Source organism: Typopeltis vanoorti, chromosome 11 (assembly GCF_054136105.1).
Source record: "Typopeltis vanoorti isolate ZY-2024b chromosome 11, IOZ_Tvanoo_1.0, whole genome shotgun sequence".
NCBI classification, from domain to species: domain Eukaryota; kingdom Metazoa; phylum Arthropoda; class Arachnida; order Uropygi; family Thelyphonidae; genus Typopeltis; species Typopeltis vanoorti.
In genome coordinates, this window is record NC_143559.1 from 80,426,164 (window position 1) to 80,446,277 (window position 20,114).

General features: G+C 34.6%; 1 protein-coding gene across 2 annotated transcripts in view; it reads left to right on the plus strand.

Annotated features, from left to right (window-relative positions):
• The window catches only part of LOC150101779 (dipeptidyl peptidase 4-like), a 576,437-nt gene that overhangs the window by 478,527 nt on the left and 77,796 nt on the right, over positions 1–20,114 (plus strand). For both annotated transcript variants that reach the window (XM_090400235.1, XM_090400236.1), the window contains exon 16: positions 4,979–5,054. In XM_090400235.1, the coding sequence (XP_090256361.1) occupies positions 4,979–5,054 (76 nt within the window). The remainder of the gene's footprint in view (positions 1–4,978; positions 5,055–20,114) is intronic.

The following is a 20,114-nucleotide window of genomic DNA, read 5'->3' on the forward strand; positions in this document are numbered from 1 at the left end:
AACTCCAAAAATAGATATTGGCCTATAATTTGAGCCACAGCCTTATCACTACCTTTATGCAGTGGAACAGTTTTACCTTCTTTCCACTCTCTTGGTACCTGTGCTGTTGTAAGACTCTTATTAAACAGGCATGCTACTGCCAATTCCCTGGAACATTCCATTAAGACACATGGTGATACGTGATCATACTCTGTTGCCTTATTGACATCAAGTTTATTTATTTCCTCACCTTGTGACCTCCTGCTCACTTACAATTGAGCCATGCTCTCCTATGTCTTTTACACTTGAGTTTCTCATGCTTTTACCCTGATGAAGATAAAAAAACATCCTTATAAATTGATTACTGAATATCTCAACAATACCTTTGGCAGCAGCTACCATTTTCATCCTTTAACATCATCTTACCATAATCATTCTTCCTTCTACTTGCCACATATCAAAAATACTTTCTAGAGTTTTTCTTTGTCTGATTTGCTAATTTCTGCTCTTATCTCTCTCATACTGCACTTTTGAGTCTCCTATTTTAATCCCCTCATTCATCCATATTATGCCTGCCTTATTCAGCCTTTTGATCTTCGAAATACATTCACACATCACTTCTCACCAACTGGAGGAAAGTGTAAAACTCCACTCACAATTACATCATTATAATAAATTTAGTTTATTCCTTTATCCAAGTGTAAGCAAACAAAGTTTGTGCCTGAAGTATCTTCAGGACTGAGGCAACTCGTGGTAAAGGTGGACCAAGCTCTCATCACTCCGTGTATTAGTATCTCCCATAATGCAAAGCACATCTCCTTGCGGACATGTATACTGCTATGCATTAAGGGAAGGACCACTACCCAGACTGGTTTCGACCTTTATTGAGGTCTCATCAGTGGGAGCCAGACCCAGAGGTTGTGATACCAAGGTGGAAGCAATACGAGTTACCGATATGAGTTGCCAAAAGGTCTCACCTTATTATTAAATTATTCTGGATTTAGAGTAGTGGCCCTTCCCTTAATGCATAGCAGTATACATGTCTGCAAGGAGATGTGCTTTGCATTATGGGAGATACTAAGACAAGAAGTGATGAGAGCTTGGTCCACTTTTACATGAGTTGCCTCAGTCCTGAAGATACTTCAGGCACAAGCTTTGTTTGCTTACACTTGGATAAAGGATTAAACTAAATTTATTATAGTCTAACCAAGTGGGAAAAAACTTCCAAAATCACAATTACATCTTCTGATGAAATGATCGGATCTAAAACTCTCAATCCTTGCGTCTCCTTCTTTACTTCTTTTCATTCCAATCTAACTGCCATAAGTAAAATCACTCGTAATAATCGCCCTTCCTTTGTTCACTAATATATTTCTTCATCACCATCTTCCACATTCCCTTGCCTATAGCAACATCCAACTAAATATATTTTGAGTCTCCTATTTTAATCCCCTCATTCATCCATATTATGTCTGCCTTATTCAGCCTTTTGACCTTCGAAATACATTCACACATCACTTCTCATCAACTGGAGGAAAGTGTAAAACTCCACTCACAATTACATCATTATAATAAATTTAGTTTAATCCTTTATCCGAGTGTAAGCAAACAAAGTTTGTGCCTGAAGTATCTTCAGGCATAAACTTTGCACAAGTTTGTACAAACTTTGTACTCTTTCCTTTATTTCTTACTTATGTGGACATAAGTTTCCTGATATAGTCAGTAGCACTCCCCCCTTCCTTCTTGCCCTTTCTATCCTTGTGAAAAACACTGTACCCTTCCATTTCTATTCCTCTTAGGATATTGTCTTCATTCAACCATGTTTCACTCAAATATCATCTACGCCAGCTGCCTTTCTGCATTTCAGGTTTTTGATGCTTTTTCTAACCCAAGTATTGCTAAGTACTCCTAATTGCATTCATTTTAAAAGTATGCTATCACTATACTCTCACTTCTTGTATTATTTATCATTCTTTATCAAAGTAATTACTCCAGACATCTAGAATATCTTCAGTTTTCATGTCACCTTTATCATCTCTGATTCTTTTATTATACTCTTTTCTTTATTTCTAAGCTTTTCGATAGCCTCCAGAATATTTTGCCAACTTCCTGATATTTATTTTCTTTTCTTACCCAAAGTCTTCCCATGACTTGTTTAGCTAGTTTTACTCAGTCCTTAGATTACTTGCATTTTTCTCTGTATTCTCCAAGAGTATAAGCTGACTTACTTGACAGGAAGTTTTAATATGCATTCTTCTTTTCCTTGACTGCCTTTTTGCCTTTCTGAGTCAACCATGAAGTTCTAATTTTTCTATCCTTACACACAACCTCACCACATGCCTCTCTGGTTGAATCAATAGACTGTCACTTTCTTGGTGACCAAGACAATGACAGTCTATTGAATGTTCCTTAGGGGGATATATCAAAGATTTGTAGGTTACAAAAATTGGTTGCTAAACAGAAAAGTGGAGATATATCATGACAGATAAGTTACTTAAAGGCTTTTATAGGATTGATACAAGGAAATTTTTCAATATGTGACTAATATGTTAGGAACTAGTGGTCGTTTCTTGAAATTGATCAAGAATGTGGTTAGCAAAGATGTGAAGACTACATTTTTTTTTCTTTCTTGGAGAGTAGTGAAGGAATGGAATGGGTTGCCTGAGTCTGTTTTGAGTACATTCCTAGTCAGTGCACTCAAAGCAAAGTATGGCAGATGGTGTACAAATGTTGGTAATGCTGTAACTTATTTGGTGTAACACTGGACAGGAATGACATTCACAGGCTTTTAAAAAAAATCACAATCAAAGTCCATTCTGAACATCGTCATTAACAAACAAGCTAGCATGTCATTAATATTACAGTATAAAACATAACAGCTGCATTATCTCTGTGAATACTGTACTTCATTGTGGTACATTAAAGATAATGTGCATTCATGCCAGGACATGTTTCATGCTGCGCTAGTGCAACATAAAGTAGAACATCCTTTCTTTTAGTGTTACACAGTGATCAGCATTCATTTTTGAAATTATGGATTCTACAACCGTGTTAGAATAACTCTTTTTATTATCCTGACGTTTCGATTTTCATATCAAGATCATCATCTCGAGCATACATAAATATACAAGACAAACTGTGTTACATTTCAAACCGTAAGCTAAAAAAACAATGATTTGATCACATGCTACTCACTGGCATGACCTCTAGTTAAAAAAAAAAAAAAAAATTACATCAAGCTAATTTAATTTTTGATTACATGAATAAATATTCTTGCTTGCAGATGGTTTTCCTTCCAGTAACAGTGATGTCCTATTTCTATTATTACAATTGTTATTTTTGATTTAAAAAAATTTTTTTTTTTAAATTATTTATAAATTACAACATGAATAAACTTTCTTATAGATTCCCCCCCCCCTTAACAGTGATGTCCTATTTTTCAGTATTAAAGTTGTTATTATGGATTTAGGATCCTGGATTTTCTAGAGTCCTTTTTATAGTTGTTCGTAGAGAGGAAAGATTCATGGGATGAATATATGTCTTCCATATGTATGGGATTTTTAGACCATCATTATTGTTTAGATTGGGGTGGTTGATAATGATCTCGCAAGCTTCCTTAAATTTGCGTTCATACCACGTTTACCATGTTTTGGTATGAACACATATTTAAGGAAGCTTGCGAGATCATTATCAACCACCCCAATCTAAACAATAATGATGGTCTAAAAATCCCATACATATGGAAGACATATATTTGTCCCATGAATCCTTCCTCTCTAAGAACAACTATAAACAGGACTCTAGAAAATCCAGGATCCTAAATGAATCCGTAATAACAACTTTAATACTGAAAAATAGGACATCACTGTTAAGGGGGAAAAAAAAAAAATCTATAAGAAAGTTTATTCATGTTGTAATTTATAAAAATTTTTTTTTTAATCAAAAATAACAATTGTAATAATAGAAATAGGACATCACTGTTACTGGAAGGAAAACCATCTGTAAGCAAGAATATTAATTCATGTAATCAAAAATTAAATTAGCTTGATGTAATTTTTTCACTAGAGGTCATTCCAGTGAGTAGCATGCGATCAAATCATTGTTTCTCTAGCTTACGGTTTGAAATGTAACGCATCTTGTCTTTTATATTTATGTATGCTCCAGATGATGATCTTGATATGAAGATTGAAACATCGGGATAATTAAAAGAGTTATTCTAACATGGTTGTAGAATCCATAATTTCAAAAAATGAATAAAGTAGAACACACACACAGTCTAAAATGAGCATGTTAATCATTTAGAAAATTAACAATTATGAGAATTGAACACACAATTTATGGAGAAAACATACTGTTGGTGATGATGGGTGGTAGATGGCATCGATGGTAATTATGTGTAGTAGGAGAATTAAGTAGTAGGGGAGACGGTGAGATGTGTGCAGTGGAGTAAAGTGCCCTCCTGCAATGAGTCCTTGAACTCTTTGGAGAAGCCTCATAATAATAATTAATCCTTTGATAATGGATATGTTGTACCCATCATCAAAGTACCTCAATCAGAACTATGCAGCTAGAACTCCCTTAATGAGCTGTAACTTACATCAGGCTGTCTCAAAACATTCTATGGCACCTGTGCATATGTACCCTGTAAATTAGAAAATAAGACTCCGTTCATACCCTCTCCAACAACAAAGCACACTAAAAAGAAATTGTGCTCTCCTGCAATTTCTGGGTGATGAGACTATATGAATTGCAAGATTATCATAAATTTTCTTTTAATCTGTGATTCATGATTGCTTATGATATTGTATTGTAGTGTATATGTAGTCTATAATTAATAATGATGTTAATGCAATTATGTTTTAACCACTTCCATTTGCTGTACCATATAATTAAAATAAAATGTTTAAGAAAATATGAAAACATTTTTGAATATTTTAGGGGAAAAAAGTTAATAATTTAGTAAGCATTTAGTAACAAAAACTTGTGTTCTGTATTTCAGAAGCTAAAGTTCAGCTCTTTCTGCCACCAACACTCAAAGATGATGAAATCACAAAATATCCTATGCTCGTAAATGTGCAAGTATTAAATTTTAATTCTTCTGTTATTTATTTATATTGATGTTTTAATTAAAATCTTTGAAGTGGAATGCAATGGAGTTCTGTTATTTTTGCAGAAAACGTTTCAAATAGACTTCTTAGATACCAGTTTCAATCTTTAACTAGAACTTTTTAGCGAGCAACTATGAATAAGACACCAGATGTGAAAATATAGTCATCCAGATGAAGAAAGAAAAAAAAATTCATTGTGAAGAATGCACATATTACAGGCAATGTGATTATAAGACTGGAAGTTCTGAAAATGGTGATGATGTGAACAGACTTGAGCAAGTAGGATCACATCATCACCATTCTTCATCATTTGCTCAGATCCGTTCTCTGCATTCATTACCCTCCCTTCCAGCAACAACCTCTTCATGTGACCTATACCAAAACCATTCAAATGCAATCCATCACTCTTATACTCATCTATTCATCCCTCAAATTCATCCTGCACATTCACAAACTGCAGTCTTTTCTCTTCACATATTTTTGCTAACATACCATTTGCATTATTTATTCTTCACTCAAGTTCATCACTATCTATCTTGGCAAAAAACTTTGGGAAAACAAATCTTGTGCATCCTCTCATTCACTGCATCTAATAATCAAATCTCCATACAATGCCCCTTGTGAGTCATTTGTTATCTCTTTCATATGGCGATCATTCATTCATTCATTCATTCCAGTGTTCTTCATTCTTCCATATATAATTACAGTTCTCTTCATGTCATCCCACATATGCTTCATCTCTTATCTTATCTAAACCAACTCTACTTTCAAATTCTGCATCACTGTTTCACTTTCACTCACCCTCATTATCGTATCAGTTGCATACATTTTTTTGCTGTCTGTCCTGCTCATTATCTTACTATTAATTGCACACTGGTTTCTCCATCAGTCTTCCATGCTTTTCTTATTTTCACTCTTTTCTTCGCATGCTTCTCTTTCTCACCATCTGTTTTGCTCATTACTCTATGTTCCCTAATGTGATTCAAAAAATCCTCATAGTCCATCCATTGGGCATCCACAATCTCCTTCATATATACGTATTACACTCACAGCACCATACCATTCTTAAAAAATTGCACCACTCGTTCTGTTCATTTTCTCGCCAACCTACACATCTTTCTTCTTCATTTTGTCTCCTTTCCGTTTTGTCTCAGAATGGAGAACAAAAAACAGAATTTATAATAATATTCAATCTAAAAAAATTTAACTAAATACTATGTATCCAGTTAATAAGTTGACCTTTACAACAATAACCAGACTGCTGCAGTTAGAATTAATTACATGTTATGATTGGTTCTGTTTATAAAAAGGAGTAAGGCAAGGTTGTATACTCTTTCTTGAACTTCAACCTCTATGTTGAGGAAATCGTCAAAGATCTCGATGACTGGAATATAGACATTGTTAGGTAGCTCAAGAATCAATAACTTAAGATATGCAATAACAGAAAATGATGAGCTCCTTGGAAGAATAGAATGGCATAGTTTCATACGGACTCAATATTAACATCAGTAAAACAAAGCTGATGATCCTAGACAGGAATCAGGAAGTACTTCAAGACTGCTTACCAATATAGATAAAATTGATCAATTTATCTATCCTGGCCAATTGCTCTCTGCCAATGATAGTCATATGGAGATAGATTACAATGGGAAGATCTGCATTAACTCAGCGAACCAAGATATAGAAAAACAGAAAAACTCTATCAACACCAAAGATCAGAGTGTTCAGGTTGTTAGTCTTTTCTGTGGTTCTTTATGGCTTAGAGTCTTGGACACTGAGCAAGTTGATTAAGAAGATCAACACTTTTGAAATGAGGACCTGTAGAAGGATGCTTTGAGTTCCTTGAAAAGAAAAAAAAGAACCAGCCTGAACATCGTGGACCAATGAAATCTTGAAACGAGTCTCTGCTATAATGGAGAAAATAATTCTTAGATATTTTGGACACATTTCAAGAAGAAAGGAAGAGAACATTGCAAAATTCTTCATGCAGGGCAAGATGCCAGGAGCAAGAAGAAGAGGCAGGTCCCATGGGTGATGGGTAGATCAAGTTTCTGGTATTGCTGGACTAAGGTTGGGGATGCACTAAGAGTGACAGAAGACAGAGACAAATGAGTACACTGTGCCACAAGTTTTAACCTTCCAAACGGCCAGGACATCTAAAGACGTCCAACTAAATCTGGATTTGATTCGGCCCACCTGTTTAAAGAACCAGGATAAGAAGTGCAATTTGACCATCCTGTCCATTAGAAGGTGTGATAAACCCTCACGCTGAAGAGAACGGTTAATTGGATTATCTCATGTTTGTAGCTACCTCTCAGTTGCCTATAACAAGAAACCACATCCTTGTTCTATGCTGGTCAACTGGATTTTAGTTATATAGGATAGACTAAAAATAGAGAAATTATTTATATTTTTGTTTTCTCTTTTTATTGTACAATACAATTTTAATTTCTGGACAAAATAAAGGTCTTGCATAATTTCTTCACTTAAATATTGCCTTACCTTGGAGAACCAATTTCATTTTTTATTTTTTTCTAATCACTTTCTAGACAAAACATTATTCTTTGTTCTCGAAGAAATTAATTCATGATAATTATTTGAAATATTCTTTTAAAAAAAGAAAAGAAAACCGGCTGGCGACGTTCTAGATTATATTATTTTTGTACAAAACCATCGAAATCGAATAATACTTCACAGATTTCCTTTAGGACATGCTGGAGCAACTTTGCTTTATAGAGAATAACATGAAATTCTTTAATCATATCACTAAATTTTTTCTTTATATTATATAGTAATCTGGTGTTCTTTGTACTTTCACTTTCTTGTTTTCCCTGTATAATTGGTCATTACAAAATGAAATTAACAGTTATAGATATTTACTGCATAATTCAGATATTTTATTCTCCAATTTTTAAAGTAAGTGATACATTTGCTTATTTTTATCATTCAAAATATGTATATCGAACGCATCAAATGTGAAATTTCATTTCCTTTCACAATACAAATGAACTTTATTTCGACTTTGATAGCATCACCCCCCCCCCCTCCCGTTGCAACATTACCAGACACCCGAAAGCTGTTATGAAACATAGGTACAGTTTTTATTTCATTCATGATTTTTTCATAATAATTGTTCAACATAACGTTTAATTTTTTCGACACAGAAACTAAGTTTTGATTATTATAAATTTGCAAATTATAAATAAGAATATATACATATTATTTCCCTATTATTATAAATCAGGAAGTTATGCGACGTTGGCTAATAGGGTAAATTAATATTTAAAAACACTGTCATCCTACAAATGCAATATCAGAATATGCTTCGAATGTCTGCTAATCAATCAGAAAGATGGAAAAACAGAACAAGGAATTTCTGCCTGTAAAATATTCAGTTATTGCATGAGGTACTTTAGTGTGCTGTCTTCTGGGCATGTTCTTTTGATCTGGTTCCCAGTGGTTGGGAGGGAGGGAGGGAGTTGGTAATCTCCATTAGTCTACAACTTGTTACTGGGCAGAAAGGAATATTAGAAAGTATATATACCCAATATACAATTCATTTGTGAGATGGCAAGCAAGAACAGCAATAGCAGTAATTTTTTTCAAGATTATTATCAAATAATTTAGAATTTTTTGATAATAAAAGTGAAACTGATCACTATAAATAAAGAAATCATTTTTGGCATAAATACTTCATCAGCCTGTAAAAGCAATGTCAGTTTTACTGTATTAGGGTATCTGAACAACAGAAAATGAAACAAGACATTCTTGCTTGAGGCAATTTAGTGTGACTTCTAGGAAACTTTCTGTCTTGTGTTTCTCAAAATAGTAATCTAAGACTTTTAGCTTTTCCTCTAGGTAAGAGGATTATTGTCCAGCATTTCTAAGACGTATTTCAGAAATAGCAATCAGCAGAAATAGAAGTAGTAATATTTAGATTTTTTTTAAAAAAAAAAAAAAGAAACAGAAATAACACAATTGAAATTTCTTTGTGTGGGTTTTACATGTTGAAAATACAGCATAGTATTTCTAAATATTAGAATAATTTCAGCAGACCGCTGATTTCAGATTCAAAGAAAGAGTACAGAATTAGAAGCTTCGATATACAACAATATTATTGCTCTATTTCTTTTGTCAAAACGGTAAACTGAAATAAGAGATTTTGAATACAGTCTGAAAGCTTTCAAAGCTATAGAAATTTAAAGTAGTTATGCAACTCAGTTCCAGGAGGGGATGGGGTGCTGTATAAAATCCTAAAAATGAGCATAAATTTTAAATCATTCCATACAGGATATCCTTCCTATTATATTTTCAACATGTCTACAGTGGTTAAGCACTGGATATTATAGTAATGTGCATCCTACAAAAAAAAAAAAAAAAAAAACCTCTGTTGCAATTTTCAGCAAAAGAAGGCGAAGAGACTCTGATAAAATACCATTAGGTATAAATTTTTGATACTAAAAAAATATACTAAAAAGATACAATATCGGAAACCAAGTAATGCAGTTTATAATCGTTTGTTGTTCATAAAAAAAAAAAAAAAAAAAAAACAATCGTTCTGGAAATTGAAATGTCATAATCCATATAAAGGTATTTTGCAAAGAAAGAAAGCGAAATGTCATATTTATTTCACTAAATGTTATTTAAAAATATAAATATTTGACAAAATATTTTAAACGTAAACAAACATTTGCAAATTCACGAAAAAGAATCTATACTGTCAGTAAGGTAGAGGAAATTAACTATTACTAAAGTATATTCATTGCAAAGGCTGATCTATGGTTATTTCAGGATTGATTATTTATTTTATTTTGGCAGCGTGAGCTTCTATTTTTGGAAAGAGACACAAGAAATAAATTGTTCAGTAAAAAAAAAAAAAAAAAAAAAAAACGATCAAATATCCAGAAATTCGAAGTAACAGAGCACATGTAAAGACAAGTGACACAAAAGTCGCTCGACCGCAGTTAATCCGCTAATGGTTCTCAAATCACCGTTAAGGGATTAACAGCGGAGGAGGGTAAATACTTGATAAAAAGATAGAATGCCGATGAAGTTTTGATCCATGAAAAAGTCTGGGGTAGTCTTGCTATTTCATCCACCTTGGCCGGTAGGAGGGTTAAGCCAAGGGGAGCTTGACTAAGAGCAAGACCATGTACTAATCACAGCAACAATCAGTTTAAAACTACATAATACCATCAGATAGTAAATATAAAATTAACTTATCTTGCTGCAGCCCTTACAACTACAATCTTTATTCAATTAATCACAGCTATCACATTGTGATCTATTCAGTTAATTGAATGTGATTCATTCAATTAATCACAGCTATCACAGAGCAACACCCAGTTTAAAACTACATAATACCATCGGATAGTAAATATAAAATTAACTTATCTTGCTGCAGCCCTTACAACTACAATCTTTATTCAATTAATCTCAATTCCATATGTTATTGATATTAAGGAAGGTTTGAGTGGGAATATCCAGTTGTTTGCAGACAATGCAAAGTTGGAAAGAGCTGTGAGGTAGACTCTACTACTCTAGGTAGTAGAGCAGATGTTGTGGCTTAGCAGAAGAGTGGGATTATCAGTTCAGTGTTGCAAAATGTAATGTTTTAAAATTTGGGAAACAAAGATAGGATGTAAGGTTACAGTTGGTTGGAATATATTGGAAGAGGTGAAGGAAATAACAGATCTGGAGTGATGGTGGATGAGAACCCAATATTTAGAGGACACCTTGTTAAAATTAATAGCGTTTTGGAACATGTGCACTAGACATATGACAGTAAGTTTCACAGCTTACACATGTAACAAAAATTATATAGAATGCATCCAAAAATTCCAATATATTTCATCGAATGTTATGTGGGCATCATCAGGGAGACAGACCATTAACTACATTCAAAAGAAAGATGAATCAAAATAATGAGTCATAAATCATGGGTGTATTAGCTCATGTCTCTGTTGCACTGAAGTATATGGTGTTACACTATTAGAGTTCAAAAGAACATTTGTAATAAGTTGCACAGATAAAACAAAAAAAAAAAATTATTAATTAATTTTTTTAAAAAAGGATCAATTAATAGTGATTACTTTCCATAACTTGGATGTTGGCATACAGTCTGATCGGTTCAGGTTTGGGTGATTTCTTAATGTTTCACGTGTTTCAAGGAAGAGATGATCAAATTTGAACTTGCTAGAGTGAAGAAGTTTTATCTGACTCCAAAGAACTCTTTACCTAGTGTTGATAGCATGAGAAGCACAGCTTGTCAGAGTACAAGAATGTAATATAGCCTTGTTGAATTGTTCTTCAATTCCAATCAAGGCAGAATGGCCAGTCTGTCCAAAATGTAAAGATGACATGAGCAGGGTACTTGATAGACACCTGGATAGAGGTGATAATGTATCCTTTGTTGATGGTAGGAAGGAAGAAATTTTCTGAGCTGGTTTGAAGGAAGGACATAGATTGAATTTATGAAGAATCCTTGCTATTTTGAGGTTCCCTGAAGGTAGGATATTTAAATTCTTTTCACATCAGGTAGTCTGGTAGAAGGATGATAATTATCAGTATTTTGAATAGTAGTTTTGTTGTATCCATTACATAGAGACAAGGCAGAGAAGCATGATGAATTCGTAACTTCTTGACAGTAGCAGCATCCCACGATTGTACATTGTCTAATAATGTATTTAATTTATTGATTTGATTTTTTGTTGGAACCCTGCTGATAACACTGTAGATTGATCTATCTCTTAATAAGATATTAATTTTGTGATTACATTCAGTGGTATTTATGACAATAGTGGCATTACCTTTATCAGTCTTCATGATAACAAAATTGGTGTTCCTGGCATATGGAGCAAATAGCTTGTATTTCTGACAAAGGTATATTTAAAGGAGGTAATTTTGCTTTGTATAAAATTAGAGCAATATCAAAACATAATTTATTCTCTTAATTCTCTGCTGATACTTTTTTCTACATTTACCATGATTTGTAACTGAGGTACATGTCAAGAAGACATGGAAAAATCAGGACCTTTAGACAGAACATTTAATTCATCATTTGTTAGTGGTCTGTTGGTTAAATTTATAACACATCTGTTGTGGTTAGATGCAGTTATTGGTTGAGTATTGTGGCAGTTCTTTCCTTCTAATATTTCAAGCTTACATATTAATCTACATTTATGGATGAAATGTGCTCTGTTGGTCGAGGATAGCAAAATGCAAGAAATTAACTCAAAATGATCTTGATTTAAAATATCTTTTAGAGTGCTTTCACATTTCAGAAGTTGGGCATTATTTAAATAAAAATGTTTCTTAGTTTCATGTATTTGATTTAATAATAATGCCATAATATTCCATCAATGCTACAATTGTTCCTTTGAACTCTAAGGGCATAATATCATATACTTCAGCTGACTGAGACACAAGCTAATATATATGCATATTGATTTAGGACTCATTATTTTTATTCATCTTTAGAATGTAGTTAATGGTCTATCTGCCTGATAACAACCACATAATGTTGGATGAAATGTACTGGAGTTTTTGAATAAATTCTATATAATTTTTGTTGCATGTGTGAGCTGTGAAACTTATTTCAACATTGTTAAAATTGTGAGGATGGCACAATGGTTTCTGGCAATGATGCCAGACTGCTGTGCACAGTTTTAGTCATCTGATTTTCAAAAGGATGAAGAGATATTGGAAAGGATCTAGAAGTGATTGACTAAGGTGGTCTCTGTTGTTTGAGTATGAAGAAAAATTTTAAAATATATAATTTGCAGAGTCTGGCAGATAGGAAGGGGGTTTATCAAAACCGATAAACACCCCTTACCTTATTAAATTAAAAATGCCAAGAAATTAAATTCTTGTTTAATCCTTTATCCAAGTGTAAGCAACCAAAGTTTGTGTGTGAAGTATCCCCATCACCATGCTGCTTGTGCATAGAAGCTAATGACGTCATATATAATTAATAGCATTATATATAATGCTAAGCATTATACACACCCCAAATGTGAAGTCATTAGCTTCTGTACATGAAGATAGTTCATGCACAAACTTTGGTTGCTTGCACTTGGATAAAAGATTAACTAACAATATAATTTCTTGGAAGCTTCAATTTAATTTATAACCAAGTGAAAAAAAACTTTCTACCCCATATTAATGTACCCACAGAAGAAGTATTAGTTCTTTTACAAGATAAATTATCTAAAAAATCTTGACACTCTTCAGTCATTGTACAAATTCAGGTTACTTCATTTTTAGAAACACAATCTTACAAACAAAATTTTAGGTTAGCCCTGGACAACCCCCTGTCACCTGTACTAGCAAATATATACTTAGAAGCCTTCAAGGAAAAAAGTAATAAACTCCTTTCCACTGAGACCAAGAATACTGAAAACATATATAGATGATGTTTTCCTGATTTGGAGCCATGTTCTTGAACCATCTTAACAACCAACATCCTAGGATAAAATTTAGAGTGCAACTAAAAGTTAACATTACCCTCCTTTTCTTGATGTAAAATGTATTCGTTCATTTTAAAAATTGAAGATCAATAGAAAATCTACAGATATTTTCATACTCGTTCCCATCATTATCTACCTTAAAAGTTTGGCATTATTTCTATTTTGGGAACCCATGTACTCTCATCATGATGAAGAAGAGATTGCTAAAGAATTAAAGTTGCTTTTATCAGTTTTTCAGGAGAATGGTTATCAAAAACAGTCGATTTCACTCGTTTAATTCTCCTTTATACTATGTTGAAGTGAGTAATGATGTGAAAAGCTATATCACTATTCTGTATATCAGCTCTCTTTATAACAAATTGCAAAAATCCTCAAGAAATGTAAGATTCATACCTTATTCACTTCCCTTAACAAAGCTTCGATCCTGGCTTCACTTGGCAAAACCAAAATACGACAACTTGAAGTATCCAGATGTGTACCGTCTTTGGTGTGTGGCTGTAATTCCTCATATTATAAACAAACACAGAAATCAATTGAGCTTCATATCAAAGAAAATCTCAGAGATATCTTATGCTAGATAAGCCACAGCCTTATTTAGACATGTTCTTAATTCTCAATTCACTATATGCTCAATAAACTGCAATCAATCTAAAATCATATATAAATGCTATGATGAACTTGAAAGAAAAATCTTGGAATCAACAGAAAATTGCACTAAATCCTCTTCACCTTAATGTCAACCTGAGCCACAACCTTTCCAATTGTTATTCCTTTCTATTCAGCTATGGCGGTCATGAGACCACATCCTCATGTACAAGAACAATAACGCAGCTAATCCAAGAATTCATTCAAATATGAACAGTCATTGATAATTTAAAACTTTGGTGGATGTACTCAAGTAATGTTTATTGTGTATTTCTGTTTTATTCACTTCTGTGTAATGTACCCGATGAAGTCTTTTAGAAAGACAAAACTAGTAGTGCCTTTAGAAATAAATTAGTTATTTTCTATTTTATCATTCAGCTATATAGTTGTTTTTAAGTTATTTTTAATATATATACACAGTAAGGGGTGTTTATCAGATTAACATTAAGAGGTTTTTCATAGAATAGTGGCAAGTGGAGGAGAATGTGGTCATCTCTAGAAGTTGTATAAGAAGAGTGTGAGCAAGGGAGTAAGAAGAGCTTTTTTGTTTGTTTTTTTTTTGCATGAATAGTAGTAAATTATTCAAATACATTGCCTGAGAGTGTGGTGAATGCAGAGAATGTGAGTGCATTTAAGTGACTTATTTACTAAGAGCGCACAGGGTTCATATGAAATTAGTACCACTCAGAGTCAGATAGAAGCAAGTTGTGGAAGGATTGGAACAGGATGGATACAAAGGTGAGGAAGTGATTATAGCAGAGCAAAGTGATCCATTGCAAAATGGTGGGGATGATAAGAATGTAAATGAAAATCAGAGTCAGGGAAATGGTCAGAATGAAGAGATAAGCGCACTATAGCAGAGAGAGAGTAAAGAGTGATTGTGTTGATGGGATGGCCTCAAAGAGTGCAGAATTGTTATGCTTGTATACTAATGTATGGAGTATCAGAAATAAAGAGGCTGAGTTTGTAGAATTGATCGAATCAGTATATATGATAGCATGCTGTTATAGGTTAATGAATGTGGAGAGTATCGATTGTGAAATGTTTAGTTAGACAAGTAATAGAAATATAATCCTAATTTGAGATTTTAATTATAGGAATGTGAATTGGAAAAGGATAGTGAATAATAACAAGGAGGGTGACTTTGTTAAGTTTCTGCAGGATAACTATCTAAAGCAGGATGTGATGGAAGCAACACGAGGTTTATCAGTGTTAGATTTGGTGATATCCTCATAGGATGTCATTGTGAATGAAATATCAATGCCTGTTGGTAAAAGTGATCATGAGGTATTGGTTTGGAAGGTAGTCAAACAGGAAAAAATTGTTATCAAGAAGGTCTATATATGGAACAATAAGGTGGATGATTATAAGAAGCTCTGTAGTCAACTGGCATCAATACATTGGGTTGATAAATTGTGTAGTGTATGATTGAGCCGTGTCTCAGAAAAGGAACATGACCAGTGGCGTGTCTCAGGGTTCTGTACTTGGGCCCCTACTGTTTAATTATTTGTTAATGATATTTCATGTGGATTGACTGGGGCAAATGTTTGCCAATGATGTAAAGTTCGATAGAATTATCAGAAGTAGTGCTGATGTTAATTCTCTATAGGAAGATTTGAATAGTCTTTTAGCTTGTACAGATGAGTGGGGTTGCAGTTTTAGTATTAATAAATGCAAGGTTCTACATTTCGGAATACAGAGATGTAAGGCTATGTACTGTATTGGTGGAGCTGTACAGGAAGAGGATAAGATTCGGGATCTTGGAGTGATGGTAGACAGTGGACTGAAGTTCCAAGGCCACATTGCATATGTTGCAAAGACTGCACGTCATATTACTGCTATGATAAAAAGTACATTTACATGTAGGGATAAGGTGGTGGTGGTGCCTCTATATAAGGCACTGTCAGATCATATATGCTCAGATTTGCTAACCTAGTTTTCACTGTGATGTGGAAACACTGGAGAGGGTCCAAAGACAAATAATGAAAGTGATATCAGGACTCTGGAGTGTTGGTTATGAAGAGCGTTTGAGAGAATGTGGATTACAGAAGTTAGTGGATATGAGGAAAAGAGGATATATGATAGAGACCTTCAAGTTAGTTAAGGGATTCTATCAAATTAATAGAGAAGACATAAAAAGAGTGTATGTTAAGATGGAAAGAACAAGAGGCCATTCCCAGAAGTTGTATAAAGATGTGGTGAAGACGTGTGTGATTAGTAAATTTTTTACATGAAAAGTTGTTAGAGAGTGGAATGCATCACTAGAGTGCATTGTGAGTGCAGGTAGTGTAAATAATTCAAAGCTCATTATGATAGACACATTGCTGATTGAGTGAGCCTCTCAAGATGAGTCTGTTCCTTGGAAGTTACTAAAATAATAATAATAATAAAGGCATGGTATGATGAGGTGTGTGTGTGTGTGTAGGAGACAGCGGGACCTCCCACATGAGTCTTTCTCTCCATGGGTGTGTGATGATGATGATGATAATAATAAGTATCTTTTGGGTGGATAGGAACCTCTGTTGTTATGAGAAGGGGAAAAAAATATGTTTCATCATGTTTTATGATGTTTTATCCATGAGGATTAGTGAAGTGGGAAGAGGGAGTAGCAATGAGTTTGAAGGCTTAGAGATATTAAATGCAAGAACATTGGCTGATAACAAGAAGCAAAATATTGGTGGATATGACTGTCTATTAATATACTAGTTTCATAGCCCTTAGTTGCTTTTGCCTTAATTCAGAACAATTGCAATCCATGATCAAGTCCAGTGTAGGAAATGGGTTGGTATATAGAAATTTCAGAAAATAATTGGAGTTACAGATAGAGAATTATTACACTTCAAATGCAAAGTGGAAGAAAACATGATCAGGTGTATGAAAGTGAGTTCAAGAACATTAAAAAAAAAAAAAAAATGGTATGAAATTTCATTACCATAATTCAAGGCACCTGTGTGTGTGTGTGTGTGTCATGTGTGTGTGGAATAGAAGTAAAATAGGATATTACGTAGAAAACTTTGAGAAGAAAAGCGATGAATAAATGCAGAAGCAGTACAGTGCAGATTACATGAGTAACAAATATAGTAAGGAAAGGAAACTTTGAATATGAAAAGAAATTAAGATTTGAAAGCCAATAAAAAAAAAAAATAGAGAGGTCTTTTGTTATATAGCAGTAGAAGAAAATAAATAACACTATTGAATGGAGATGTTAGGAGAGAGAGAGACTTAAGAAAAAGAAATACTTCGATGGTTATTTTCTCCCCTCTTTACTCAAGTATATCATGTAGGTGAAATGGCTTCAACTTATGTGATAATTAGATATGGAAGGAATTCACTATTATTATTATTTCAGGCGACTCCAGGGAGTCTTTAGACTCGTCGAGGGAGGCCCTAAACATCATGTCTACACAACTATACGACATTCTCACAGTATCTATCATACCTTGCCTTGAACTCGCTCACCGTCATAGCACCCACAACAGACTCTGGCAGCTTATTTCACTCATTTACCACTCTAAAAGTAAAGAACCTAGCGCTAACACCCCTGCTAACCATATGTTGTCGTTTACGGATTAGAATTTCATGTGGTATCCTGTCAAACGCCTTTGCCAGGTCCAGCAGTATCACTCTAAACCCATTTCCCTTATCCAGTTCAGCCGGCACCTTGTTATAAAACTTGAGCAAGTTACTGAGTCATGATCCACCCTTCACAAAGCCATGCTGTCCCCTGTACAGTATCTCATTTTCATCAATCCATTCCTGTATTTTTCCCTTGACTACTTTCTTCAAGACCTTGACAACAACTCCTGATATGCTGATTGGTCAGTAATTTGCAACCGTAGTCTTGGATCCTCCTTTATGCAGTGAGACTATTTTCCCCTCTTTCAACACCTTCGGGACTAAACCAGACCCGAGACTCAGATTAAACAACATGGTCAAGGGCACTGATAATTCCTTAGCCGCTTCACACAAGCCCCATGCTGGTATACCATCCAATCCCACAGATGTATTCACATTAAGGTTCTGTAATAGACTATTCACCTCCACTTCATTCATCACAATTCCTGTATAAACTAATAGTTCCTTCATTTTTTCAATGTCACCACCTGGATGATATACTTTTGCAAATTGTGCGCTCAGTAACTCCACTATATCAACTGATTCAATTACCTCTTTACCATCGTCATTCCTTAAAATCATTTTGCCTTGTACAGTTTTTTTCTTGCTTACAGCATATTGAAAGAACTGTTTGGGATTCTCTTTTGCTTGCATAGCTAGTTTCCTTTCATAATCCGCTTTTGCTTTTTTTACCACACTCGTTACCCTTCTGGCCTGCACTTTATACCGTTCGTGTGCCTGCAGGTCACCCCTTTCTTTAAATTCCCTCCACAGTTGTTTCTTTTTTTGCAGCTCAAGCTTAATGGTGTTATTCATCCATTTAACCCCTACTTGTTTTACTATTCGGACCCTAGGTATACAATCAGCCATAACTTCCTGTAAATGATCCTTGACCACTTCCCATGCTCTATCGACGTCCTGCCCTTGCAGTTGTACATGCATTGGCACCGATCCAAGCAATCTCCTAAGCTTGTCATACTTGCCAGCACGGTAATTCCACATATACTCTGTCTTAATCGAAAATTCCACACCTTTAGCCACCTCCCAGGTCAAGACCTTATGATCACTCTCACCAATAGGTGGCAACATGGTCATATTCATTACAGTGAAATTCTGAGATGCTATTACCAGGTCAAGCACTCTCACACCCCTAGTATTTTCAATTACATGCTGTCTCAGATAGTTATCCCTTAATAATTGAATAAAATCCATTTCCTTCCTCACATGTGTCCTCTCCTCCTTCCAATCAATGTTACCATAGTTGAAATTCCCCATAATAATTACCCTTCTTCCACTCATTTCATAAATTTGTTTATGCATGCTATCTCCACCATCTATTCCATCACCTGGTCTATAGCAGCACCCAACTATATATTTTATTCTGCCAGTCTCAATCTCACACCAAATAGCCTCAAATGAGCTCCTTTCACTATCCTGCAATACAACTTCAATTTTCCTTGGCTGCAGTTCATCAGCTATCATCAATAACACCTCTCCCCCCATTTTATTCTCTCTGTCCCTCCTAAACACACTATAACCTACACATTCTATCCCACTAACTATATCATCTTCCATCAGCCATGTTTCACTAATGCCAATAACGTGTGGCCAGAAAGAGCCAATCAAGGCCAAAAATTCTTCCTTCTTGTTCCTAATACTCCTGGCATTAGTGTACATGAAATGCAGTGATCCCTTTGTCCCCCCCCCATCTTGATGCGTTATTCTAAATGTCCCATTCCCATTTTTTGTCCTTAGTGCTGGCTCGGGTACATTATATACATTCTTACACTCAACTGTCTCACTGATGTCCGCATATCCCCCCCCCCTCCTTGGTAGTTCTAGTTTCCCTCGTTCTGCACATCCATTTTCACTTCATTCAGCAACACTTTTTCCAGTCCCCGCACACCAAGTCCATTCAAATGCAGGCCATCCATCTTGTATAAGTCCTTTTGCCCATCAAACTCATTCCACACGTCCACGAATTCCACACCACATCATCTGCATAACCTGTGCATAATATCATTTGCGATTATGGCCCTCCTTCTAAACTCCTCTCTGTCATACCACGGCAACAAACTCGCCATTCTAACTCTGTCACGCTTTTCTTTCGCTACCTTTAACAATACTTTCAAGTCCTCTCTCATAAAAAATGTATTACCTTTCAATTCGTTCGTACCCGCCACAATTATTAATTCCTTCACCTCTGTTTTTGCACTCTAATACTCTCACTTACATCTTTAAATTTTGCACACGGTAAGTACGATTTAGTTACACTCCCATCTATCACTCCTCTTAATAA